The following is a 27,531-nucleotide window of genomic DNA, read 5'->3' as shown; positions in this document are numbered from 1 at the left end:
CGGAGGAGAGAGCAGCAGGCTTTCTTAGCTTGCCCAGATGTGGGGCAGAGGGGGAGAGGGAGGGTAGAAGATGTTAGCAGTCCCATATCAAAAGTGGAGGCAGACTGTTTTTCCCTCTACAATTTTTTTTATTATGGTAAAATACACAACATAAAATTTACCATCTTAACCATTTTGAAGTGCACGGTTCAGTGGTATAAAATAAATTGATATTGTTGTGCAACCATCACCACCATCCATATCCACAAGTCTTCATCCTGTAAAATGAAAACCCTGTACCCATTAAACAATAATTTCCCCACTCTGTCTTTCTGCAGCCGCTGGGGACCACCATTCTACTTTCTGTCTCTCTAATTTTGACAACTCTATGGGCTTCCTTTAAGTAGAACCATACAGTATTTGTTTTTCTGTGACTGGCTTATTTTATTTAGCATAATGTCCTACAAAATCATTCATGTTGTAGCGTATTGCAGAAATTCCTTTTTTTTTTTTTTTTTTTTGACGGAGTCTTGCCCTTGTAACCCAGGCTGGAGTGCAATGGCACGATCTCAGGTCACTGCAACCTCTGCCTGCTGGGTTCAAGTGATTCTCCTACCTCAGCCTCCTGAGTAGTTGGGACTACAGGCACAGGCAACCACACCCAGCTAATTTTTAAAATTTTTTTATAGAGATAGGGTCTCACTATGTTGCTCAAGCTGGTCTTTTAACTCCTGGCCTCAAGCAATCCTCCCACCTCAGCCTCCCAAAATGTTGAGATTACAGGCATCAGCCACCATGCCTGGCCTTTTATAATGTTACTAATTTCATAGAAATTTAACAGACTCTTACAATACTAGATAAACATAAATAAAAATATTTTAAATAACTCCCATCAAGAAAGCATAAATAACTTTCTTTGTGATTGCAGCAAAAAAGTTAACCACTGAGGGCAGGCAAATCTTCAGGGGATTTAGCTGGCTCATCACTATCCGCTCAAAATTCAGACTCTGAAGATACTGCAAACCTTTGGTTTAAAAAAAAAAAACATTTTTTAAAGGTACAAATAAGTGAAAAGTGTAAGATATCTTTAAAAGCACAAATTATCACACATTTTAAAAAAACTTAAAAAAATTATTTGCAGAAATGCTTTAAATAAAGGTCCATGCAGATAGTCACACAGTATATGGCCCAGAAGAGTATCACTAGGCTAACCACATTCATTGGTCACCAAGGCAGCTTCTCTAAAGGAAACTTAGGAAGTAGCAGGCTGTAAGATTCCACGACAACGTGAAGTTCATGTGTTTGTAAGCTCAGTGTATGCTGAGATAACACAGAGGGAGAAAAAGACCTTGTGATTTGGTTTCAGCTAACAATCACGACAGGCAACAAAACAAAACAGCAATTTGATTCTAGCTTGCATGTCTCGTTAGTGAAGCTGAGTGCTGTTTTCAGGTGCACAGTAGTCATCTGTAGTTTTTTTTCTAAACAAGAAAACTCCAAATTTGCCTTCTACCTCAACGGACGGCAAATTTAGACAGAAGCCACTTTCTTAGACTTAATGAATACAATTCTTTCCTACATGAGTAAAATAAAGACATCACATTTATTTTAAGAGGCAAGCTGACCAACTTGTACTTAAGTATATTTTCTTAGGAGTTTCTTTGATGCATATTTCAATAAAAATTACCTAAATGGAATGTCACTGCTTACAAAAACAAGATATTTAATTCAGATTCCTGGCATTAATTTATACAAAGAAAAGCAGAGCTTGTATTTACTTACCTTGTGATAAAACCTCATCCTACTAGTTCATACAACATCTTTTAGAAGCATGTAGGATGTAGGTAAACATATATAATGCAACACGTACAACTTTCAGTTTAGAGCTGTGGCTGTTAACCTAAGAGACTACAACCCCCACAGAGGACACCTGGCAGTGTCTGGAGACACTTTTAGTTGTCACAGCTGGGGGTGGTCAGGGACTGCTGTTGGCAGCTAGTAGGTGGAGGCTGTTAAACATCCTACAGTGCAGAGGACAGCCCCCGACGATGAAGGATGATGCAGCCCAAATGGCAATCATGCAGGCTTGACAGACCCTGGTTTAGAGGAAGTGACCCACAAAACCATATGAATTATTCATAAACATAAACAGAACAATTTACAATGACTTATAAACACTGTTCTTGGAGACTCTCTTCAACTAAAACACACTAATCTAATAAGTTTCAACTGATAGATTTGAATTCTAAGTAACTCTTAGAAATTAGCAAAACAATACTGGTCAATTAAGTCTCAAGGCTTCAGGCAGAGTTTAATCTATATAAACTCAAACTTTAGGGTCAGCTGAACCTGGCTTCAGTTTTCTAATCCTGCCAGTAACCATGTGATCTTGGGAAAATGACTTTCCTGTGCTTTGGTGCTGTCTGTAAAGGGAGAATACCTGCCATTTACTGGGCTGTTACAAGGACAACAAAGAGAAGGTGCATCCAACTGAAGCTTTGTACAGGGCGCTGGCACAGCCCAGGGCTCAGCCTCACCTCTGGAGACATCTTCACATTTCAAACCTTCAAAGGCAGAAACCTCTTTCTTAACCTCAAATCCATCTTAAGGGGTTTGTAGGGTTCTCAAGCTCAAATCTGTCTTAAGGGGTTTGTAGGGGCCTATGAGCTGCTTGAAATTATTATTAAAAGTTTGAGTGTACATGCAGTTTTCTGAATCCAGTTTTTATAAAAATCTCAAAAAAGTAATGAATCACCATTCTGATGGGTGACAAGAACACAAGGAAAATCCAGTCCAGCACTCCCACAACACTGACCTTCTTTCAGGTTTCCGCTCAAAAGCTGCTTGTGTCTAAAAACAAAGGTGTAGAACACAGCTTGGCAGGCTGAGTAAAATGGTCCATGGAGAGCAACATCGCAGAATGCCTTTGTTCCCGAATCCTGGTTATTAAGGTATATGTGCAGCCAGTTAACCAAAAGATCTGGGCATGATTTTACAGTACTAGAGAAAAGAAAAATTCAAGTCAACTTTACACTTCATAAAAAAATCAGAATAACATAAAAACACACAACTGCCTTTCATTACAAACCATGCTAAGTAAGTTCATAGGTTTCTTTAAATCATACCCATGGGTACAGAGGAAAAGCAAAGAAAGGAAGGATAAGGATGGTTGCGTAGGAAGACAACCTTCCAATTACAAGGCAGAGTAGCTCTGACCTTCTAGGAACAGGTGAGCCCCTAAGAACGTCCCAAGGGATGGAAAGCAGGTTCTCCTAACCATCTCAAAGGCACCCCTCTTAGGGTGATTGGCCAAATAGGACATGTTCACCAACACCTCTCAAGAGAAAGACAGTCTGGTGGACTTCAGTATTCCCTGATGCATCCAGTCAAGTCCTATGGTGAATAATTTTGTTCTTGGGGAAGGGTTTCAACAGCATCCTTGTCCAAAGATATCTTCATGGGCCACTGAAAGAAACTGGCCTCCTAGATAGGTCTATTACCTTTAAAAGGGGTTTTCTTCAGCTTTAACAGATACAATAGATTTGGAATGCAAATGAAAAAATGACAAACCTACAAAAAGAATCAAAACAGTATACAACACTGTCCTCTATCCACAAAACAAATGGATCTTTAAGTGCAACCACACAAAAGAGATGACAAAAGCCTTACATACAGGGTTTTATATATAAAAAAGGAGACACTTTATTCTAAAATCACCACTTAGAAATATAAACATCTTGCACAGAGTAGGAATTTTATTCACTTTAAAAACATGCCAAAAACATATGGGAGATATTTCTGACTTGAGACAATGCTATACTCTTTTTAAAGCATGATATTAAAAAGTACTCGGAAAATTAGGCTACTTACGTAAGAGGAATAAATTTAGCTCTTGCCAAAAAGCTTCCAATATAATTTCCAGCAGCCTGCCTGATGATGGCGGGATTACTTGGATCCTGCAATTTTTTCCAAAGATGTTCCAAAAATGCCTCTGCGAATCCCTATAAAAAGAGAGGGCGTCGGTGTGATATTTTTTAATGCCTAAGATAATCTGGCTATCAAAATCCCAAGATTTTTACTTCACCAATGTAGGGAAAAGTTCTACTATCTCATAACTATCTCATGGGCTTCATTTTTAAAACACGTTGAGAGAATATCATTAAAAACAAAAGGCACCTCGGGTGTTAAATAATCCAATGGATCCCAAACCTAGCTAAGCATCAAAATCAACCCAGGGCCAGGCACAGTGGCTCACGCCTGTAATCCCAGCACTTTGGGAGGCCGAGGCGGGTGGATCACCCAAGGTCAGGAGCTCGAGACCAGACTGGCCAACATGGAGAAACCCTGTCTCTACTAAAAATACAAAAATTAGCCAGGCGTGGTGGCAGGTGCCTGTAATCCCAGCTACTTGGGAGGTTGAGGCAGGAGAATCGCTTGAACCCAGGAGGCAGAGGTTGCAGTGAGCTGAGATCATGCCACTACACTCCAGCCTGGGTGACAGAGTGAGACTCCATCTCAAAAAACAAACAAACAAAAAACAACAAAAAATTCAACCTGGGAGGTACAAATTCAATAGGTTTGTGACAGGGCTTTGGAATCCACATATTATAAAAACTCTTCAAGTGATTCCAATGTCAGCCAGAACTGGTGACCAACAATAATTCACATCCCATGGAGCTCCACATGGGCACTCCTGTGAGTGCAAAGCACCTTCCGGTCTCTGGACACACTGAACTCAACCATGAACAGAAATACGGACTAACGTACAGCTGGTATTTGAGTTAATTATGCCAATCATGGAAAAAAACAGACACAGCTTCTCACCAAACGGTGTAACTTCCAACTTCTCCTAAATAGCGCTGTTCTAAAGCTAGGCACGCCCATGTGGGCAGACTGAATTCAACCTTCTTTCCCATGACCAACACTCTCCTGACTTCTAGGAAGCCACAAAATCGTTGCAGAGAAGGAAAAGCCTTCTATATTGTTTCCCCCACCAAAAAAAAAAAGAAGAAGAAGAAGAAGAAGAAAAGACAAAGCCTAAAGTTTTTAAAATCCCGGTGCTTTCCGGGAAGCGTTTGGGAGAAGTGTGTGGCCGCAGTAGTGGAGATCCCCGCCGACAGGACCCGCCTCTCTCCCCAGGCCCGGCGGGGCCGACCGCGCCTCTCGCTCCCAGCATGCCGTGCGATAGCGGCGGCGCGGCGGGCGGAGCCGGGAGGCGGGGAAGCAGTGGCCTTGTGAGCGTGAGGAGCTGCCGCCACCGCCTGCTCCTCGTCGTCCTCGTCCTCCGGTGCCCCGGCGACGTGGGCCGCGCACGGCCCTGGAAGAGACGTCGCCTCCCCTTCATCCGCCTCTCTCTCACCGCGCCGCTCCCGCCTCCTCGTCCTGTGCTGCGGGCTCAGGCGGAACCCGGAACGGCCGTCCTCTTCCCCCGCCCGCCGCCGCCTCCTCCTTCTCGGCTTCCTCCTCAGCCCCGGGCCGGAGCGGGGTGTTGGCGGCGGCCGGTTCGGGTGGCGACTCGCGCTTCTCTGGGCGGCGGCGCTTGGCCATGTCGTGTCGGGGAAGGTAATGAGCCGCAGAGCCCCGGGGTCTCGGCTGAGCGGCGGCGGCGGCGGCAGCAGCAGCAGCACCACCAACGGCACCAACTATTCGCGGAGCTGGAATGACTGGCAACCCAGGTGGGTGACCGGCCCGGGACCCCGCCCCGACCTCCTGGGCTCCGCCTCGTGCGGGCCGAGGCCTAGGGCCGCGGGGCTGGGAGGCGCGGCCTAGGCCCTCCACCCCTCGGAGCCGGGCGCGGCTTCCTGGGTCTCCTCCGCCCCGGCTGGGGGAGGAAGGCCGCGGGGAGGCGAGGCCTAAGTGCCTCTCCCCTCCCTGCTTGTTCAGCCCGGGGCTGGAGCCGAGACCCGGGGCTCCCGGCGGTGGCACTGGCCTAGGTCGGGACCAGGAGGTGAGAAAGAGGCGGGGGTGGGGGGGCGGGGGGCATTCCACTTACCGCCTCCCCCTGACCCCGAGTTGGGAGATCCTGAGAGTCCAGGACCCTCCCTGTTACTCATTCACTTTCTCGGTTCCCCAGTCTTTCAGCCGCCACGTGAGAGCTCTTCTAACCTCTGTTCCTTTCTGTGACCCCCACGTGGTAATATTGAAAAAACCAAAACAAAACTCCAGCTAAGGCATTGCTCTGACTCTAGGCAGAACATTCATTAGTGGGAGCGTGAGATGAGATTGTGTGACTGTTGATGGGATCGACCCACTCTGGTCTTGGGCGATGGAAGTTTTCCCTAAGTGCAAGGCCGGTTACTCTGGTGAATCGTAATTCATACCTGGACACTTGAGTGAACTCTGGGCACCCACTTAGAAGTCTAGAGAATTTCCTCTTTTATGGAGGATTTGATGTCAGACCATTTTGGGGCTTAGTTAGATTTGAATATATTAGGAACGTTAAGTTTTTAAATAAATGTAATTTCCTGTCTTTTTGATCAGTGGGGGGAGGGCAGCTGTGCCTAATTTAGGATTGATTTATTCTAACCTCTCTTACTAAATAAATGCTTGTATTCAGAGTCTGTTTGGAATTTAACCCAATGCTTAGAACTCCTTAAATATACAGAAATATATTTTAGGGGTAATTGATTCATGGAACTCTCCTACTTTGGAGCACAATTGTATTATAATTGTCCAGAAACTGGCCAGATAATGTAGAACGCACAAGTTGTTGAGAAGCCCTTTTGTTTCCTGATAGTTACATGTAATTCCAGCAGTATTTGGAAATAATTTGCTAAGATGTTAGAATGTAACATTTGAAGACTCGTTAGAAAAATCAATAAAATTATCTTTGGCTAATGGGTAGTACACATCTTAGTCTGTTTAATATGCCTTTCCAAAAAAACCTGTGTCTGTTGAGAATTGGTGTATATAACTAGATGACTTTAATAATTAGTGCCTGAGTCTAGAATTGAGATGTTTAGTCGTAAAAAAAAAATTGTTCGATAAACAGCGTTGACTTGTCTTGTACCACTTAAGAGTTTGTGAGTGCTTTAAATAAAATTAGTTGATTAAGTATTTTTTTTCCTATGATTGACATGCTTAGTTTTGCCTTTTTATTGAAATGTGTGAAATTTGATTTTCTGGCATCTAACAAATTAGGTGGTAAATGAATGACAATGGATTTTCTATTATTTTTCAGTATTGTGATCAGTATAAGTATATAAGAGAATTTAGTAACCTTTTAGAAGAATAAAGTGCCCTTCCCAAATAGTCCTACAGCTTTTGGAAAAGTGTAAATTGTAGTTTGTAGTTCTAAATAAATAGAGAACAGTCGCAGCCACGTGCTAGGGCCAGCTGACTTCATTGCTGACAGGTATGAAGCCAAATGGCTTATGTAGTTATGGAATATGTACATGAGCTATTAATAAATATTATCCATGTTGTTTCTTTCAAGTGCTTTATTTCTTGGCTCTGGGGAGGGGCGATGGGGGAAGGGAGGAGCTTACAAGAAAGCTTGCAAGGTTTCTTTGAAGCTGTGCTTTTTGTAGGAAAGTTTCAGGATGTAACGCCTTGCTAGACGATACTGTGATACATTTGGTTACAGGCAGTAACCGTTTGTTAGGATGTTGGAAAAATTTGATTTTCTCCTGTTGTAGAGGGAACAGGGAAGTGTGGACATACCCCATAGCATAACTTGATTTGTTGCTAAGATTGTCATAGCTGATTTGTTAGTCAATAAAAATACCTGGGGTGTTTGCCAAGTCATAAATTTTTATTAGTTAAATTTGAGGTGATTCTGTCCCCTATTCAGAAAGATGACAGACTCCAGGTAACTGACGGAACAGATCTTGATCTTGCTTCTTGCTTAAATGAAGGTTTAGAACATCTTCAGATGCAGGCATATTTATTATGGTTCATCTGAATAATTTTGGTGAAAATTTTTTTGCCTCTTATGTACCATTTTGTCCCTGGTGTTTTGGTTCTGTTTTCCTTGATGTAGGCTTTTTTTTTTTTTTTTTTTTTTTTTTGGTCTTCCTGAGATGGAGTCTTGCTCTGTCTCCCAGGCTGGAGTGCAGTGGTGTAATCTCGACTCACTGCAGCCCCTGCCTCCCGGTTACAGGGAAAAATTCTCCTGCCTCAGCCTCCTGAGTAGCTGGGATTACAGGTGTCCAGCTAATTTTTGTATTTTTAGTAGAGACGAGATTCCACCATGTTGGCCGGCCTGTTCTTGGACTCCTGACTCAGGTGATCCGCCTGCTTTGGCCTCCCAAAGTGCTGGGATTACAGGTGTAAGTCATCGCACTCAGCCGATTTAGGCTTTTGAAAAAGCAATACTTGTTGATTTCTTTTAGTGTTAGTTTGCCAGTTGGTGTGGAAAATGACTGTTGAGACAATTTTGACCACACATGATACTTCACACATACTGACAGGAAGTGTTCCAGGTGGCTGAATATGTGAATGTCATATGGCAAGAGAGCAAACCCGTGTTCCATAGAAGCATACCTCCAACAGTAAGCATTTATATGGCACTGGCTTATAGTCTTCCTTTTCATTCACTGTGCTCTCAGTCAACTCTTCTGTCAATTTTTTTGAGACGGTCTTGCTGTGTCACCCAGGATGGAGTGCAGCGGCACAGATACTTGGCTTACTGCAGTCTCGACCTCCCAGGCTCGAGCCTCCTGCCTCAGCATCCACAAGTAGCTGGGGCTACAGGCGCTTGCCAACAGCCCGGCTCATTTTTGTATTTTTTGTAGAGATGGGGTTTTCACCACGTTGCCCAGGCTGGTCTTGAACCCCTGAACTCAAGCAATCTGCCCACCTTCAGCCTCCCAGAGTGTTGAGATTACAGGTGTGAGCCACTGCACCCGACATTTAAGAATGGTTAAGCAGGCCGGGGGCAGTGGCTCACGCCTGTAATCCCAGCACTTTGGGAGGCTGAGGTGGGTGGGTCACCTGAGGTCAGGAGTTCGAGACCAGCCTGGCCAACCGACATGGTGAAACCCCCGTCTCTACTAAAAATAAATAAATAAATAAATTAGCGGGATGTGGTGGTGCATGCCTGTAATCCCAGTTACTCGGGAGGCTGAGGCAGGAGAATCACTTGAACCTGAGAGGCAGAGGTTGTAGTGAGCGACATCACACCACTGCACTCCAGCCTGGGCAACAGAGCAAGACTCCTTCTCAAATAAAAATAAAAAATTAAAAAAAGAATGGTTAAACAAATGAGTGGTCTTAGGTCAGTTGTATTATTTGAAATCTGTGGGTTCCTCAAGCGTAAAGTTGAGAAGGTTTTGGGAACCACTGGATGCCTCTGGTTTTTTTCATATGAAGAAACAGGGGTGGTGGCTTCTTAGAACAAAGGGATATCTGACCTATGGAGGTGGCCCTCTTTACTCCTCTTCCCTAAAAAAATGACCTATCATTGCCAATAGCTAAAGTCTGTCATTTTTTCCACCTTAGTTTGGAAGATAATCTTCTAGTATCAATCAAGACAGAGATCAGAATGATGTGTTTTAAAATTAAATGTGTAATTCATAATTGTACATTTTAATATTCTAAAGTGACATTGATTAATTTGACATTGGAGTCAGATTGATTAATTCAGCAAAGAAGAGAAGGCATTCAAGTCAACAGAAAACAAGTAGATTTTACTTCTCCACTCGGGGTGTTAGGACATTAATTGTGTAATTGGTCTTACTTGTTTAGTAGTAGATCTATATTGAGTGTCTTACTGTGCCCAAACTTAGGATCTTTCTATATTTCTAAAAGGATGAAACTGTATAATAAAAACACCTTCCAATTTGGGTAGATTGTAGACAGATCAGAGTATTCAAAAGTACACACATCTTCTCTATTGTGAAAGACCAAAAAATGGAAATGTGTTGTGAAATTAGAAAAGCTGTATACTAGTATGTCTGATGTTGTGAGAAGCTGGATTTTTGAAACCAGAGTTGTCTATTCAGGCTTTTATCAGTCTGTACTAAGTTTGATGTCCATAGGTACATAATATAGGGAAATACATAAAGGATAAAATTAAGTGAAGTTACATATTTTATACCTGTTAGGTAGGTGTAAAAGTAATTGCGGTTTTGGCAAAAACCACAGTTACTTCCACACCAGTCTAATATTAAATGGAACTAGAGTTAAATAGAATTTAGCGATTGCCAGTTCTGTTCCACAGATTTCAAAGTACACTAAGGAAAATTTCAGCAAATTGTGTATGGCTGTTTTACTTGGGGGAGAGTAAAACAGCCATAATAAACTAAAAAATAAAAATTAAAACTAAAGGAACATTTGTTTTTATGTTTTTCTTTTCTTTTCTTTCCCCTTTTTTGAGATATGCTCTTGCTCTGTTGCCCAGGCTGGAGTGCAGTGGTGCAATCACTGCTCACTGCAGCCTTGACTTCCTGGGCTCTGGGAATCCTCCCGCCTTAGCCTCCTGAGTAGCTGGGACCACAGGTGCATACCACCACACCTGGCTAATTTATTTATTTTTCCTCTCTCTCTCTCTTTTTTTTTTTTTTTTTTTTTTTGAGACAGAGCTTTACTTTGTTGCCCAGGCTGGAGTATAGTGGCACAATCTCAGCTCACTTGCAACCTCCACCTCCTGGTTCAAGTGATTCTCCTGTCTCAGCCTCCCAAGTAGCTGGGAATACAGGTGCATGCCACTATGCCCGGCTAATTTTTGTGTTTTTAGTGGAGATGGGATTTCACCATGTTGGCCAGGCTGGTCTTGAACTGCTGACCTCAGGTGATCCACCCGCTTCGGCCTCCCAAAGTGCTGGGATTACAGGCGTGAGCCACCACGCCTGGCCTCCTCTCTCTTTTTCTGAAACAGAGTCTCGCTCCATTGCCCAGGTTGGAGTGCAGTGGAACCATCTCAGCTCACTGCAGCCTCCACCTCCCAGGCTCAATAAGTCCTCCTACCTCACCCTCCCAATAGCTGGGACCACAGGTGCATGTTACCACCCCAGCTACTTTATTTTTTTTTGTTTTCTGTAGAGACGGGGTTTTGCCATGCTGCCTGGGCTGGTCTTGAATACCTAGGCTCAAGTGATCCTTCCTCCTTGGCCTCCCAAAGTGCCAGGATTGCAGGTGTGACCCACCATGCTTGGCACGCTAATTTTTTATTTTTACTTTTTTGTAGAGATGGGGCCTCCCCATGTTGCCCATGCTGTTGTCAAACTCCTACTCCATTATGAAATAAGTCATTCCTTATGAAACGCTTAGTAATTGTATCTTTAAGTTGAACCTTCCCCTCACCCCAACTTTTTTTTTTTTTTTTTTTTTTGAGACAGAGTTTTGCTCTTGTTGTCCAGGCTGGAGCGCAATGGTGCAATCTCGGCTCACTGCATCCTCCGCCTCCCAGGTACAAGCTGTTTTCCTGTCTCAGCCTCCCAAGTAGATCAGATTACAGGCATGTGCCACCACACCCGGCTAATTTTTTTATATTTAGTAGAGATGGGGTTTCACCATGTTAGGCTGGTCGTGAACTCCTGACCTCAGGTGATCCACCTGCCTCGGCCTCCCAAAGTGCTGGGATTACAGGTGTGTGCCACTGCACACCGCCTTTTTTTTAAAGACATAGTTTCACTCTGTCTCCCAGGCTGGAGTGCAGTGGCACGATCTTGGCTCAGTACAACCTCGACCTCCTGGGTTCAAGTGATTCATGTGCCTCTGCCTCCCGAGTAGCTGGGACTACAGGCGCATGTCACCAGGCCCGGCTAATTTTTGTATTAGAGACAGGGTTTCGCCATGTTGGCCAGGCTGGTCTCGAACTCCTGACCTCAAGTTCCCACCTTGGCTTCTCAAAGTGCTGGGATTACAGGAGTGAGACACCGTGCCTGGACCCCCCAACCCATTTTGTTTTGATTCCTTTATAAATTAGTATAATGGAAGGTTTTTTTGTTTGTTTGTTTTTTATAACAGGTAATGAAATACTCTAATTCAGTAAATATTGATGCTTCTAGGGAGATGTGTGTGTGTGTGTGTGTGTGTGTGTGTGTGTGTGTGTGTATGTGTATGTATATATATATAAAATTTTTTTTTTTTTTTTAAGATGGAGTGTCGCTCTGTCGCCCAGGCTAGAGTGCAGTGGAGCAATCTCGGCTCACTGCCAGCTCCACCTCCTGGGTTCACGCAATTCTCCTGCCTCAGCCTCCCGAGTAGCTGGGATTGCAGGTGCCCGCCACCACGCCTGGCTAATTTTTTGTATTTGTAGTAGAGATAGGGTTTCACCGTGTTAGCCAGGATGGTCTCGATCTCCTGACCTCGTGATCCGCCTACCTCGGCCTCCCAAAGTGCTGGGATTACAGGCGAGAGCCACTGTGCCCGGCGAAGCAGCGTCTCTTTTTAAGGTTGTAAGGTAGCTTGGGTTAGAAATAAAGGCAGAGAGCCACTCCATACCTGTAGTTCTAGCTACTGGAGAGGCTAAGACCAGAGGAATCTCTTGAGCCCAGGAGTTCAAGGCTGCAGTGAGCTGTAATCACACACTGCACTACAACGTGGGCAACATAGAGTGAGACCTAATTAAGAAATAAATAAATAAATAAATAAATGCAAGGAGAAAGTCATGAACTTGGTGCATTTAGGTGTACAATTAGTTGGCATAAACAATTTTTTTTTTTTTTGAGATGGAGTTTCTCTCTTGTTGCCCAGGCTGGAGTGCAGTGGCGCAGTCTCGGCTCACTGAAACCTCTGCCTCCTGGGTTCAAGTGATTCTCCTGCCTCAGCCTCCCGAGTAGCTGGGATTACAGGTGCCCGCCACCACGGCCAGCTAATTTTTGTATTTTTAATAGATGGGGTTTTGCCATATCGGCCAGGCTGACCTTGAACTCCTGACCTCAAGTGATCCGTCCGCCTCAGCCTCCCAAAGTGCTGGAATTACAGGCGTGAGCCACTATGCCAGCCAAGAATTTTTAAAAAAGGAGTTTCAGCCCACCTCATTCCTCTGCAGGGCACCTGTGTGCAGGGCAAAACTGCTCAACCCTACTCAGCAGCCCTGTGAAAGCTGCTGAAAGGATGAGCAGATTGAGGCCTGAACTGTATCTTGGATTTAGCAGCCTGGAGGTCATAATGGATTTTGCCAAGAGTGATGGGGCAGAAATTGGACCAGTGTGTGTTAAGGAGCTAGAAGAAGTGAAGAAATGGGAGAGGGGAATCTAGACAACTTTAGTTTGGCTGCAGCAAGTAAAGGCAGATTGTTTGATGGAGGGACGTGGGATTGATGGAGTTTTTCCTTTTTATATGTTTTTGTATTTTTCAATGGGATACATTAGAAAGTGTTGCATGTTTATGGGGGGGATTTAGTCCAGTGGGAAAAGTATTTGAAAAGTTACAGTAAGGTGGAAGTAGATGGAATCCTCAGTAAGGTCTAGAATCGGGTGCAAGTATTTTATGGTATCTTCCCCACCCCACCCCGAGACGGAGTTTCACTCTTATTATTGCCCAGGCTCTGGAGTGCAGTGGTGCAGTCTTGGCTCACTGCAACCTCCACCTCCTGGGTTCAAGCGATTCTCCTGCCTCAGTCTCCCATGTAGCTGAGATTACAGGTGCGCACCACCACACCCAGCTAATTTTTGTATTTTTAGTAGAGATGAGGTTTCACCATTTTGGCCAGGCTGGTGTCCAACTCCTGACATCAAGTGATCCACCCGCCTTGGCCTCCCAAAGTGCAGGGATTACAGGCGTGAGCCACCATGCCCAGCTGGTACCTTTTTTCTTGTTGGTGAAGTAGAATGTGTGTATGGGGAGGGGAGGTGATAGGATATTTTGGAATTTGAAGAGAATGGGAATGTCTGGATAGTGCATGTATAGAATGGGAAGTAAACACTGGAGGACCTGGGAGTGTGGTGCTTATTGATGGATCGTTGGGTTTATCCAGGATTGGGGTTTTGCCAGATGGGTGTGATGAGAATCTTAAGAGTTAAGGGTATAGGCAAGAGTGTTGTTGAAATGATACACAATGAAATCTAAGCTGGTTAAAGAAGTGAAGAAGGGGCCGGGCACATTGGCTCACGCCTGTAATTCCAACACTTTGGGAGGCCGAGGCGGGTGGATCTCTTGAGGTCAGGAGTTCGAGACCAGCCTGGCCAACATGGTGAAACCCCGTCTCTACTAAAAATACAAAAATTAGCCAGGTGTGGTAGCAGGGGCCTGTAATCTCAGCTACTTGGGAGGCTGAGGCAGGAGAATCGCTTGAACCTGGAGGTAGAGGTTGCAGTGAGCCAGTATTGCACCACTATACTCCAGCCTGGGCAACAAAGTCAGAGTCTGTCTCAAAAAAAAAAAATAAATAAATAAAGTGAAGACGGAGGAGAATACTTGGATTGGGATAAAGTAGAAAGAGTCACTGGAATTAAAGTTAACTAAAAAACTCATAAACTTTAGAGTGGTATTGAGAAATTGTAAGGTGAACTGAAAAAGGCTCATGGGATTTTAGAGCCAAGAAGGCCTTGAGTGGCAGTTCCTACCTTAGTAGGAATAGCTTCAGTGGTGTGTTGCAGGTGGAACCCAGATTAAAGTGGGTTAAAAAGTAAATGAAGGCAAGGAAGATAAATTTTTCAACAGGTTTGTCTGTGAAGAGTCCAGGCTATTAGATTGATAGAGGGAGAAAGGCAGTTAAAGGGTTTTTTTGTTTTTTGTTTTTTTTAAGTCAGAGTCTCACACTGTTGCCCGGTCTGGAGTGCAATGGCGTGACCTCGGCTCACTGCAACCTCCGCCTCCGGGGTTCAAGTAGTTCTCCTGCCTCAGCCTCCCAACTAGCTGGGATTACAGGCGCCCACCACCACACCCGGCTAATTTTTTGTATTTTTAGTAGAGACGGGGTTTCACTATGTTGCCCAGGCTGGTCTCAAACTCCTGACCTCATGATCTGCCTGCCTCGCCCTCCCAAAGTGCTGGGATTACAGGCATGAGCCACCGTGCCTGGCCTTATTTTCTTAATTTTTAAATTTATTTTATTATTATTATTATTATTTTTGAGATGGAGTCTCTCTGCTGCCCAGGCTGGAGCACAATGGTGCAATCTCAGCTCACTGCAACCTCTGCCTCCCGGATTCGAGTGATTCTCCTGCCTCAGCCTCCTGAGTAGCTGGGATTGCAGGCGCCCGCCACCACGCCTGGCTGATATTTGTATTTTTAGTAGAGACGGGGTTTCACTACATTGGCCAGGCTGGTCTTGAACTCCTGACCTCATGATCCACCCACCTTGGCCTCCCAAAGTGCTGGGATTACCAGCGTGAGCCACCGCACCCGGCCTTTAGTTTTTTTTTGAGACAGTCTCGCTCTGTCACCAGGCTGGAGTGTAGTGGCACGATCTCGGCTCACTGCAAGCTCTGCCTCCCGGGTTCAAACGATTCCCCTGCCTCAGCCTCCCAAGTAGCTGGGACTACAGGTGTGTGCCACCACGTGCAGGTAATTTTATTTTTTCTATTTTAGTAGAGACGGGGTTTCACCATGTTGGCCAGGGTGGTCTCAATCTCCTGACCTTATGATCTGCCTGCCTTCGCCTCCCAAAGTGCTGGGATTACAGGCGTGAGCCACCGTGCCCGGCCATTTTTTGTTTTTGTTTTTGTTTTGTTTTTTTTAAAGTAAGACTTTTGAGAGTGCTCGTATGTTGATGATGTGATAAGCAGTAGTAAAATGGGAGATTTTGCAACGTACAGAAGAAACAGGCCGGGTGCAGTGGCTCAAGCCTGTAATCCCAGCACTTTGGGGAGGCCAAGGTGGGCGGATCACGAGGTCAGGAGATCGAGACCATCCTGGCTAACATGGTGAAACCCCGTCTCTACTAAAAATACAAAAAATTAGCCAGGCGTGGTGGTGGGCGCCTGTAGTCCCAGCTACTTGGGAGGATGAGGCAGGAGAATGGCGTGAATCCGGGAGGCAGTGAGTCGAGATCACGCCACTGCACTTCAGCCTGGGCGACAGAGCGATTCTACATCTCAAAAAAAAAAAAGACAAGACATACCTTGGAAAATGGGGGGAATAGACAGATCCAGATGATTTCTATGGATAGGAGGTTTATTTGTTCCATTATGCGAAGATGATGGGAAGAACAGCTGTATGTGCAGATGCAGGTGAATTTGTGGATATATTAGAAGGAAGATGGCAGTGATGGAGTGTTGAAGAGCTCAAACATTAGACAGTACTGGGTCTGAGTTCTGACTCTGCCTTTTACAAGCTGTGCAACCTTAGGCCAGTTATGAAACGTTAGTTATCAAGTTATAACTAATAGGATTGTGTTGAACACGAAATGACATGATAAACATATGTAAACTGCTTGGATCAGTTGCCCACTAGCTCTTGTTAGGAGCTAAAATGTTAGCTCTTGCTGAGGGTGCTGTCAAATGGCTTCTATTTCTCATGGAGCAGAAATCTATAAGGTCATCCACTGGTAGTGGTGGGAGAAGGAAGAAGGTGCAGAAAGTTTTACAGATGTTTTGGAAAGGAAAGAAACCTGGTGAGAGAAATGTGGGCAGCATCAGAGGCCCACTTGCAGTCAGAGAAAAGGAGCATTGGGGCATGGAGGTGAGGGGGTACTTTCTTCAGCTTTTCTCTGAAGACAATTGTGCATGTGAAACAAGGGTTAAAATCAGATCTATTGCCCTCCTGGATTTATTGGCTTCGTTTGCTCTTTCTGGCTAATTTGATTGGAGTTCTGAAAATAGAGAATATTAGAGGTTCCTTGGAAGGAAAATAAGCAACACTGAAGTCAAATCTTTATCATGTTTGCTAGAAATGTTATTAAAAAACAAAATTTATGGCCGGGTGCAGTGGCTTATGCCTGTAATCCCAACCCTTTGGGAGGCTGAGGTGAGTGGATCACTTGAGCTCAGGAGTGCGAGACCAGCTTGGGCAACATTTTGGGAATGTTGTAGAGAATGGGACAAAAAAATACAAAAGTTGCTGGGCATGGTGGAGTAAGCCTGTGGTCTCAACTACTTGGGAGGCTGATGTGGGAGGTTTGCTTGAGCTCGGATTGCACCACTGCACTCTAGCCTGGGTGACAGTGTGAGACCCTTTTTCAAAACAAGCAACTTTTTTTGAGCTACAGTGTATTTAATGGTTTTAAATATGAGTGCAGAGTAAGAGGGAGTCCAGTCCATAAGATGACCCTTGCTTCTAATACTAGTTGCAAGTTTGGGGGTTCCCAAGACCACTCTTTTTTTTTTTTTTTTGAGGCAGGGCCTCTCTCTGTCACCCAGGCGAGAGTGCAGTGGCATGATCACGGCTCACTGCACCCTGAACTCCTCCCTCCCAGGTTCAGGCAGTCCTCCTACCTCAGCCACCTGAGTTGCTGGATCTATGGGCACACACCACCTCGCCTGGCTAGTTTTTCTATATTTTTAGAGACAGTTTCACCATATTGCCAGGCTGGTCTCAAACTCCTGAGCTCAAGTGATCTGCCTGCCTGGGCCTCCCGAAGTGCTGGGATTACAGGCTTGAGTCACTGTGCCTGGCCAAGACCACTCTTAGGTTGGATGATTTGCCAGGAGGACTCACTAGAACTCATTGAAAGCTCTCATACCCATGGTTAGAGTTTATTGCAGTTTAGGGATTCAGATTAGAACGAGCCAAGGGTAGACGTGCATAGGGCAGAGTTCGGGGAAGTTCCAAATGTTGGAGTTTCGAATTGTCCTGTCCCTGTAGAGTTGTGAAAAATGACACCTTCCTGGTGGCACTGGTGTGCAACCATACTCATGGATTATTGCCAACCAGGGAAGCTCACTCTATTTTTTATGTCCAGCGCTTTTACTGGGGTTCCATGGTTGCATGCCCATGTGGCTAACCTTAGTCTCCAGCCCCACTGGAGGCCAAGCTGATCCATGTGACTCAAAGCCCCCACCATAAGCCACATTAGTAGACTCTGCTGTGGCCTAAAGCCCCCAGATGAACAAGGACACTTTCCCCCACCGCTGCCCCCCCCCCTTTTTTTTTTGGAGATAGTCTTGCTCTGTTGCCCAGGCTGGAGTGCAGTGGCATGATCTCAGCTCACTGAAACCTCAGCCTCCTGAGTAGCTGGGATTATTACAGGTGCCCGTCACCATGCCTGGCTAATTTTTGTATTTTTAGTAGAGACAGGTTTCACCATGCTGGCCAGGCTGGTCTCAAAATGCTGACCTCAAGCGATCTGCCCGCCTTGGCCTCCCAAAGTGCTGGGATTACAGGTGTGAGCCACTGCTCCTGGCCAGGACCCTCTTATTAGGTATGACATTTCAAGAGTTTAGAGATTACCTTCCAGAATTCACAGGTAAAAGCCAGACCTCTCGTTGGTGAAGATACAATTCTTGACAATTTTACAATAGTTAAGTATATTTTATCAGTCGATATTGGCTGTTTAGTTGACAGACAGTTAAAAATTGGTGACAGTCCAGATGTGGTCACTCATGCTTCTAATCCTAGCATTTTGGGAGGCTGAGGTGGGAGGATTGCTTGAGTCCAGGAATTTGAGAGCAGCCTGAGCAACATAATCAGACACCTGTCTCCAAAAAACATAAAAATAAAAAATTAGCTAAATGGAGTGGCATGCACCTGTGGTCCCAGCTGTTTGAGAGGCTGAACCCATGAGGTCGAGGCTGCACCCATGAGGTCGAGGCTGCAGTGAGCTATGGTCATGCCAGTGCACTCCAGCCTGGGTGACAGAGTGAGACCCTGTCTCAAAAAAGGAAACAAATCACCCATAAATGGATAATTAAGATTTGGTTATTATAGACACTTAATACTTAGGTAGCTAAGCTAGTTTTACCAATAAATTATATTAATTTAATATTTCAGTATTGCAAAACTGATGCATACTCATTTACAATTTTGACATGGAATGGTTCTGTTTTGTTTTATTAAATTTGAACTTAAAAGTTCTCTGCAAGAAGAGATTTGTATAATAAATTCCCTGAGGCTCTCAAATTAGTATTTTAGCCATAGACTCATATTTAGAGCAGTGTTTCTAATGTAATGATACAAGGCCCAGGGTTATTCATAGTTTCACCCTTTCTCTTATTCCTCATTAAAGCATGTTTGAATCCAGGTAAGAGGCATTACAGGGGAAAACCTTGAATTTATTTTTGAAGGGTAAATCATTTCCAAGTGGTATTAACCATTAGTATGGAAAGCAACATATCCTATAACTGCTCTGTGACAGTGAGACTATCTTTGCTACTTTAGAGAATAAGTACATTCCTACTTCATTGGCTTTAGTGCAAATCTCATTTCCTGGTTTATATCCATTACAAATTAGATCTCACCATGAGAGCAAAATCCCTTAATAAACCTAGGTAAAAGCAATTTGAAGTAATATGATGCTTACTCCAGTGACACCACTAGGTGTGGTGTTTGCATCAAGTCATTTTGGGGTGCTTTATGGAAATGCTTCCTAGTAGGGAAGTCCCTGACTTCACACTTTCCAGAGATGACGCTCTCTCTCTTTTTCTCTCTAATACTTACAAGAATGGACTGCAAGGCTACATTTAGTCAGGCGATACCATCCCCAGCACATGGTGGCTTGTTGGTGTGAGGTCTGAGGATTCCGGTCATTTGAAACGAATGGCCTCCTAGATTTGTGGCATTTTTCTGTATATTGAGAATAGGTAACTAAAATAAGTGGTAACTATATTTGCATGTGATTTGTATGTTATAGTTAACATTTAAATTCTCTTATGTACTAAAATTTTTTTGGTTGCCACATTAAGCCTCTTTATCCTGTAAGGCACAGAGTGTCTTTCCACCTCAATTTTTGCTTTAATGTATGAACCCTAATGGGACCATAGTTCAACTAAAGGCACCTAACTCATGAATGATATTTGCTCCATGTTTGAACAACAAATGTTTTAACCCACTGTCTTCACTAATATTGTAACTACTGTCTTACAGATTGACTTGATGCAAAACATCCCAAAGGCGATTTTTGAGGTATGAGCTTTAGAAACTTACCTCTCATGTGGCATGTACATCAGGCTTTAACTTCAGTTTGATCGTTTTGGGGAAATTTATGCATTTCTTTTTTTTTCTCTCCATGATATTTTTAGAATATTAAAGGGGCTGTAGAGGTATTTTTGGATCCTTGCTAGGATTCTTAGACTTAACAGATAGATTTTCTTTTTTCACTAAATTGAGACACTAATTCTGGCAGATGATATCCCTTTCAGCTCTTCTAACTAACTAGCCTAACATTCATGCCTGCTTCTTGGAGTTCAAATCTGTAGTTTCTATTTTGTGGCTTTGATTGCCTCATTTTAAGTGCTCATTTCCGTTCTTTAACAGTTCTCTATTCATTGGACTGGGATGATCTTGTTGGTGCTAACAGCCTGACATTGACATTTTTTGAAACCTAAGCAGTCAAGATTGTATAAAAATAGAAATTTCTTATAAATGCTAAACCATTTTGTGCTTTTCGGTTCAGAATGCTTACAACCTGAGTTCTGGTTGGGGATGCTTTGATCAATTTGTATTAAAATAATTTGGCAACTAGGGAGTTTTCAGGTATTTCTGAGACGGTGGCTCTATTCCAGTTTTTTTTGTTATATTTCTGAAAACACAGATTGTTTTTGGGAAAAAAAATCTCAGTGTTCATAACTGAGGGGATTTAGAAACCTTATTTCTAACCAACGGGGAAGCTGCTCCTGGTTTTACAGTTTAGTTGGAAATCAGATGCTTCCTAGTTGGAAACACATTGTTGGTAGCAACAGATTACCTGCTTTCTTCAGTGAAGTATTTAAGTTGCTCTATATTGACTGTAAAAACTTGTTTTGATTATATTCATATACTCATGAACTGTTTGTACATTGTCGTTTAGACTGGAAACTTTGAGTTTATTTTGTATTATGGTCATAACAACTTTTAACATACCCTGCAAACTAAGTGTTTCTTTGTAATTCATTATCTTATTTTAGCCTGACAACAACCTTACATGTTAGATAGGTATCATCCTCATTTTATGCAAGAGACAACCAAGGCTTGGAGATCAAGTAATTTGTGCAAAGGCACACATACTTTTCAGTGCTGGAGCTGGGATTTGAGCCCAGATCTTTTTTTAACTTGTATTTTCTGCTGCCTTATGGTACTACTGTGTCACCAGAAAATGATACAAACATTTAACTCTTAATAGTAAAGGTAGTGTAGGAGATAAGTAAACATGATGAAAACAGGAAGTGAAGATATGTTTAAATATTGGCAGACTTCAGTTATCTTTGTGTTTCTGAATTAGTCAAGTGCTTATTTTATTCGCTCATCTAATAAGAGCTTACTGTGGCATACATATAAAGTTCAAACCCTGTCAGAAAAGATTATAAGCTCTCTTACGTTTCAGTCTCCTTTCAGAAAGTAATGGTATGCTATGATTTATATAGACGCATGTTAAATGTGCTATTTGTAGGTACATAAGGAATGTCTTTTCATTAGTTTAAAAAAGTTATGGTCCATTGAGTTAATATTTTAATGCTTATAGACTTAGTATACTCAGAAAATATTCTCATACATTTTTCTTGAAATTCCATAGATTTTATTTTCCCTTATGTTCAAAGTACTTAGCTTTATGAATAAGTGAACTCTGAATATTAGAAGATACTCCTTATGGAGCCTTAGTCATTTTAGTATGCTAGGTTTTGAATTTCATGAAGTTTCAGATTGAGATCCTTTATAAGTAATGACTTGTACCAGTTAGATATCCAAGTTTAATTGGACCTATTGTCTGCATTCTGTATTAACAGTGATTGCAGTAAGTGCAGATCAAGGTGTCCAACTGATTGAGCTCATGCAAAGTTTTATGTTTAGTATTTTTGGGAGCAAGGAAAGACTAATAAACTCTAAACGAAATATATACAGTATACAAACACTGCTGTCACTTTTACACCATAGAGGGAGGGGCAAAGCGTAGAAGAATAGGTTAGTTTCTGGCCTTCCCAGTGTCCTAAACTTTTCTAAAAGATTCAGGTTCTAAAAGGTTGAGAAAGCATTTTTAGTAAATATCATAGAAGTGATTTTCTTTTTCTTTTCTTTTTTTTTTTTCCTCAAAGTTGTTCCTCTCAGGAGAAAATCAGTAGGGGAAGAACTTACTTGGATTTTTCATATGCTATAACAGATTATTTTGTTGTCTTCTTTCTTGATAGTTTATGATTGATGGCTGAAAGAGTAACACTCATGAGAAGTCTTGTAACTCAGCTCTGTTTTACTTATGAGGCAGTTGAAGCATAGAGCAGATACTTAGATGAGGACACACTTTTACCCTTGGCTGTACCCTACTTGTTTACTAATAAGCATCAGGTATTATTCTAAACAGAACCTGAATTTTAAATAGATTACGAACTACAACTTTCCGATACAACTTTATTGCATTTCTGATACCTTTTATTTTCTTAAAATGTCTTCTTTTTTACTTTTGAAAATTTTGATTGCTACTCTTTACAATTAAGGCATCTTCAATGGGGTCTTCAATACTACAGTACCTAATCAGTACTTAGAAAATAACTTGGTAAGACATTGCCCGTCCCTGACATGCTGCCAGTGTTTTTTATTTTTATGACAGGAAAGGCTGAAATGTTTTGACTGATTAACCCTCTCCATGGGGGGAGAATTTAGAAAGAATTATTCTTATTATCAAGTCATGTGAGGAGAACACTGGACCAGAGTAACCAATTGTCCTGTTTTGCCTGGGACAGGAGACTTTCAATGCTAAAACCAGCAAAGTCACCCTAATCCCAGTAGTGATTCATATTTCTGAATGGGTCTTTAGAACAGTAGAAGAGACTGAAAAGTTGGCATTTCATCCATTGAGAATCTCTTCCCAGTGAAAGACTTCTTATTAGACGGCTGAGTGCTTACATATAATATATAGTACATATTACACTAAATACAATAGTAATGGTTAAATGTAAAATTTGGGAGAAGAGAGGCTTGTTTAAAGAAAGATTTATTTATGTTATTTAAAGTTCTAATAAACTTTTCTCTTTTTATAGAACTGATAGTGCATCAGCCGACCCAGGTAATTTAAAATATTCTTCATCCAGAGATAGAGGTGGTTCTTCCTCTTACGGACTGCAACCTTCAAATTCAGCTGTGGTGTCTCGGCAAAGGCACGATGATACCAGAGTCCACGCTGACATACAGAATGACGAAAAGGGTATATATATTTTCTTATTGCTACAAGCATGTTTTTTGAACCTACCTATCCCACCTTCCTGCCTTCTTACACCCCCAACTTTCTCGCTTTCTTCTAATATATTTAAAATACGAATAACAAATGCAGTGTTATTTCTGAAAACTTTATAGGACGTTTATCCACTTTATTATTTTTAAAATTTAAAATTTTTCCATACATAATTCATCAATGCAGTTTTCTTACAAAAAAGATACAATACTATTTTTGTTTTTATTTTCAAAAATATTTAGCTAAGGTTGAAGTTCCTCTTGGCTACTGTCTCTAAACTTCAAGAAAGTTTTAAAACAAGGTGCAAAATTTGATTTAATTTAGTTTTCATTTCTTTGCTTATTTTCCAATGAAGGGATCAAAATAAAATTAATTTAACTTCAAAGGTGTATTAAAAGAAATGAAAATGATTTTCAAGGCAGACAGTACAGGAAAAAGGTAGGAGAAGCAAAGGCTGGTTGAGCTGCAGATTGAGTAATAAGATCCTGAGCTATCAGGAAATTGACTGAATGAAACGAACAATCATATTCAAATGACGTACACATGGCTGTTTGTAGGTGGCTACAGTGTCAGTGGGGGATCTGGGGAAAATACTTATGGTCGGAAGTCGTTGGGGCAAGAGCTGAGGGTTAACAATGTGACCAGCCCTGAGTTCACCAGTGTTCAGCATGGCAGTCGTGCTTTAGCCACCAAAGACATGAGGAAATCACAGGGTAAGGCTGGGAAAACGGGGACCAATCACATACACCTTCCAAAGACTTGTATCTCCTCTTATTCTGGATGCCTCTTACTAATGCCTTGCAAAGGCATAAGTTGATTAGCCTACTGTGCAGGTAAAAATTGTTTACATTCTTTTCCTGTGAATTGTTAATTTCCCACTAGAAAGGCTATAGTACATTTTAAAAGAGAATTCTCTTAAAATAAGATTAGAAGACTGGATAAGATCTTACAGAAAAGGTTTACCCAATTATCGTGGATATTGAATGTATAGTGCATAGTAGGCTCCTACTACAGCAAGTCCTTGAATTCTTGGGCCTGTGGAGGATATAGATATATATAGAGAGGGGGTACTTTTCTGTCTTTTTTTTTTTTTTTTTTCTCTTTGAAGTTCAGGGTACATGTGCAGGATGTACAGGTTTGTTATGTAGGTAAACGTGTGCCATGGTAGTTTGCTGCACAGATCATCCCATCATCTAGGTATTAAACCCAGCATCCATTAAGCTATTCTTGCTGATGCTCTCCTTCCCCCCGCCCCCTAGAGTGGGTACTTTTCTGGTTTTTTTGTTGTTGTTGTTTTCAATATATTTTTTTGAGACAGAGTCTTGCTCTGTCACCCAGGCTGGAGTGCAGTGCTGCAGTCTCTGCTCACTGCAACCTCTGCCTCCCAGGTTCAAGTGATTCTCGTGCCTCAGCCTCCCAAGTAGCTGGGATTACAGGTGCATGCCACCACACCCAGCTGATTTTTGCATTTTTAGTGGAGACAGGGTTTCACCATGTTGGCCAGGCTGGTCTCGAACTCCTGACCTCAAGTGATCACACGTGCTCATTACAGGCATGAGCCACCAGGCCCTGCCTTGAGTGGGCACTTTTCTAAAGTTAAATACACTGATAGCATTTCTGCCTTATGACATAGCCTCACTGTATAGGTGAGTGCCTTGGAAGTTCAGAGGATTGGCCGGGTGCAGCGGCTCACGCCTGTAATCCCAGCACTTTGGGAGGCCGAGACGGGCAAATCACGAGGTCAGGAGATCGAGACCATCCTGGCTAACACGGTGAAACCCTGTCTCTACTGAAAATACAAAAAATTAGCTGGGTGTGGTGGCGGGCGCCTGTAGTCCCAGCTACTCGGGAGGCTGAGGCAGGAGAATGGTGTGAACCTGGGAGGCAGAGCTTGCAGTGAGCTGAGTGCGCCACTGCACTCCAGCCTGGGTGACAGAGCGAGACTCCGTCTCAAAAAAACAACAACAAAAAAGAAAGTTCAGAGGATTAGAGGTAATGATAATTTTTTTCCTTAAAGAGAAATTTATCGGTAAAGCTGAGTTATGGGCTTTGTCAGATGTAATTACTTTTTGGACATTTAGTTTTTGACTTTTTTTTTTTTTTTAATTCTGTGTGTGTGCTTCGTGTATCTTGGTGAAAATCTTTGTGCCTGTAGCTTTTATTGTTGGTATATAACTTTTAAAAAACGGATTTCTTTTTATGTTTTCACAAGTGGAATGAATTCAAAGGCTATGTATGCTGTTTGTTAAAATAGAGTGTTTGAAGCCTTAGACTTATGATATTATAGAAGCTAAACAGCGACTCTAAAGTAGTTCAGTAAAGAATTCCTCTTCTTCAAAGGCTCAGGGTCATGTAGTTTGCTAGTGACAGAATTGTAAGTAGAGCCTAATTTCCCAGCTGGTAACTTGATGACATTTTTGGTATCTGTCCTTATTGAAATACTCTATGGGCTAGGGATTTGTAAAAATCCTATTCTTCTCTCAGACATTGTAGTTTCTTTTTTTTTTTTTTTTTTTTAACTTAAATTCAGGATACAAGTGCAGATTTGTTACACTGGTAAACTTGTGTCATGAGGGTTTGTAGTATAGATTATTTTATCACCCAGGTATTAAGCCTGGTACCCATTGGTTGTTTCTCTTGATCCTCTCCCTCCTCCCACCCCCCACCCTCCAAAAGGATCCAGTGTGTGTTGTTCCCCTTGTAGTTATTTATTTATTTATTTATTTATGAGATGGAGTATCTCCCTGTCACCCAGGCTGGAGTGCAATGGCGTGATCTCAGGTCACTGCAGCCTCCACCTCCCAGATTAAAGTGATTCTCCTGCCTCAGCCTCCCGAGTAGCTGGGATTACAGGAGCGTGCCACCACGCTTCGCTAATTTTTTGTATCTTTAGTAGAGATGAGGTTCCACCATGTTGGCCAGGCAGGTCTCAAACTCCTGACCCCGTGATCTGCCCTCCTCGGCCTCCCAAAATGCTGGGATTACAGGTGTGAGCCACCATGCCCAGCCTTCTGGTTTCTTTTATTATCAATTTTTTCTCATACCTTAGAAATGAAACTGTCAGACCCTTTGTGATTTGTTGTTTACGTATGTATTGGCTAATTATGGTAAATAGCACAGTTGAAAATGTTTTGCAAAAATTGAGTTTTTTGTTTTGTTTTGTTTTCTGAGACAGTCTCGCTCTGTCACCCAGGCTGGAATGCGCTAGTGTGATTTCACTGCAACCTTTGCTTCCCAGGCTAAAGCGATCCTCCCACCTCAGCCTCCTGAGTAGCTGGGCCACTGTGCCCAGCTAATTTTTGTATTTTTCGTAGAGATGGGGTTGTACCATGTTGCCAAGGCTGGTCTCGAACTCCTGGGCTCAAGTGATCTGCCTGCCTTGGCCTTCCAAAGTGCTGGGTAATTACAGGCAAGAGCCACCTCGCCCAGCAAAAATCTAGTTGTTAAAGGCATCGTTAATATACTAATAGTATTCACTATTGTTTGCTTGTTCTTGTGATTAAAAAATAAGGGGAGAAAAGTTGTGGTTTGCTACCTTTCTAGTGGAGGCATGCCTTGCATGTGGTAGATGATAATTAGACATTTGTTGAACTAAATGTGTGATTATGGCTCCCCAAAACTTCATCCCAGGGAAATGATGATAATGTGAATAAGAGGCTTTCCTCCAGTGGGATACCTAGATGATAAGTAGAAGCCTATATCCTGTTTTTACTCGATTGAGACTTTATCCATACCCCTTGGAAGTTGTTTAATTTACCTACACCCAGGCTCTTTACCTGCATGTTGAAAACAGTTTGGAATGGACCCAAAGAAAGTTGTTACTAAGGCCTTTCTTTTTTCTCTCCCAGCCAGTCCTCTGGAATGAGGTGTTCAGTTGGCCTAGGGTTATTCATTTCTCGTTTCCTTCAGCAAATATTTTTTTGAGGGTCTGTTATGTGCCAGGCACTCTGCTGGGATTTGGAATACAGAGTTGAACAAAAGAGCGATAGGACCTATATTCCCTGAGCTTTTATTGACCAGTGGACTGTGACTTTTGATGTAATTTTATTTTTGAGAGAGGGTCTTGCTCTGTCACCCAGGCTGGAGTGCAATGGGGTGATCTCGGCTCACTGCAACCTCCGCCTCAGGGGCTCCAGTGATTCTCCTGCCTCAGCCTCCCGAGTAGCTGGGACTACAGGTGCACACCACCTTGGCTGGCTAGTTTATATAATTTTTTGTGTGTCTGTGGAGACAGGGTTTCACCATGTTGCCCAGGCTGGTCTCAAACTCCTGAACTCATGTGATCTACCCGCCTTCCAAAGTACTGGGATTACAGGCATGAGCCACCATAATAATTTAATTATTATTTAAATAATTTTTAATTTTAAAAATTTAAAAATTATTTTGAAATTTAAAAATTCCTTTGCTTATGTATACTCAGTGGACAACAA

General features: G+C 42.7%; 1 protein-coding gene and 1 pseudogene across 3 annotated transcripts; one reads left to right on the top strand and one right to left on the bottom strand.

Moving 5' to 3' along the window:
• Positions 1 to 142: 142 nt before the first annotated feature.
• On the bottom strand, positions 143 to 6,045 carry LOC129137402 (putative RRN3-like protein RRN3P1). Of its 3 annotated transcripts, XM_063796847.1 has the most exons (5): positions 4,804 to 5,153; positions 3,850 to 3,980; positions 2,795 to 2,979; positions 895 to 1,003; positions 143 to 257 (listed from the first exon to the last, which is right to left on the bottom strand). In XM_063796847.1, the coding sequence occupies exons 1-5, from the start codon at positions 4,861 to 4,863 to the stop codon at positions 227 to 229; spliced, it is 516 nt and encodes a 171-aa protein (XP_063652917.1). In that variant the 5' UTR covers positions 4,864 to 5,153; the 3' UTR covers positions 143 to 226. The 3 variants fall into 3 exon arrangements, 2 of the variants coding, with proteins under 2 accessions (XP_063652917.1, XP_054524983.1); XM_054669008.2 differs by lacking the exon at positions 143 to 257 and having other exon boundaries at positions 646 to 1,003; XR_010152308.1 differs by lacking the exons at positions 143 to 257; positions 4,804 to 5,153 and adding an exon at positions 5,972 to 6,045 and having other exon boundaries at positions 892 to 1,003.
• Positions 5,159 to 27,531, top strand: part of LOC112204037 (serine/threonine-protein kinase SMG1-like) — a 35,131-nt pseudogene continuing 12,758 nt past the window's right edge.

The sequence above is a fragment of the Pan troglodytes genome, chromosome 18, assembly GCF_028858775.2.
Source record: "Pan troglodytes isolate AG18354 chromosome 18, NHGRI_mPanTro3-v2.0_pri, whole genome shotgun sequence".
Lineage (NCBI taxonomy): Eukaryota > Metazoa > Chordata > Mammalia > Primates > Hominidae > Pan > Pan troglodytes.
Note: the sequence above shows the minus strand (reverse complement) of the source record. Positions and strands in the feature narration are given on the sequence as shown.

Coding starts and splice junctions, on each gene's coding strand:
- LOC129137402 (XM_054669008.2), bottom strand. CDS start 4,863: ATGGGCGTGCCTAGCTTTAGAACAGCGCTATTTAGGAGAAGTTGGAAG. Junction 3,981..4,803: donor GTTGGAAGTTACACCGTTTG/GTGAGAAGCTGT, acceptor CTCTTTTTATAG/GGATTCGCAGAGGCATTTTT. Junction 1,004..2,794: donor GAGCGGAAACCTGAAAGAAG/GTCAGTGTTGTG, acceptor TTTAAACCAAAG/GTTTGCAGTATCTTCAGAGT.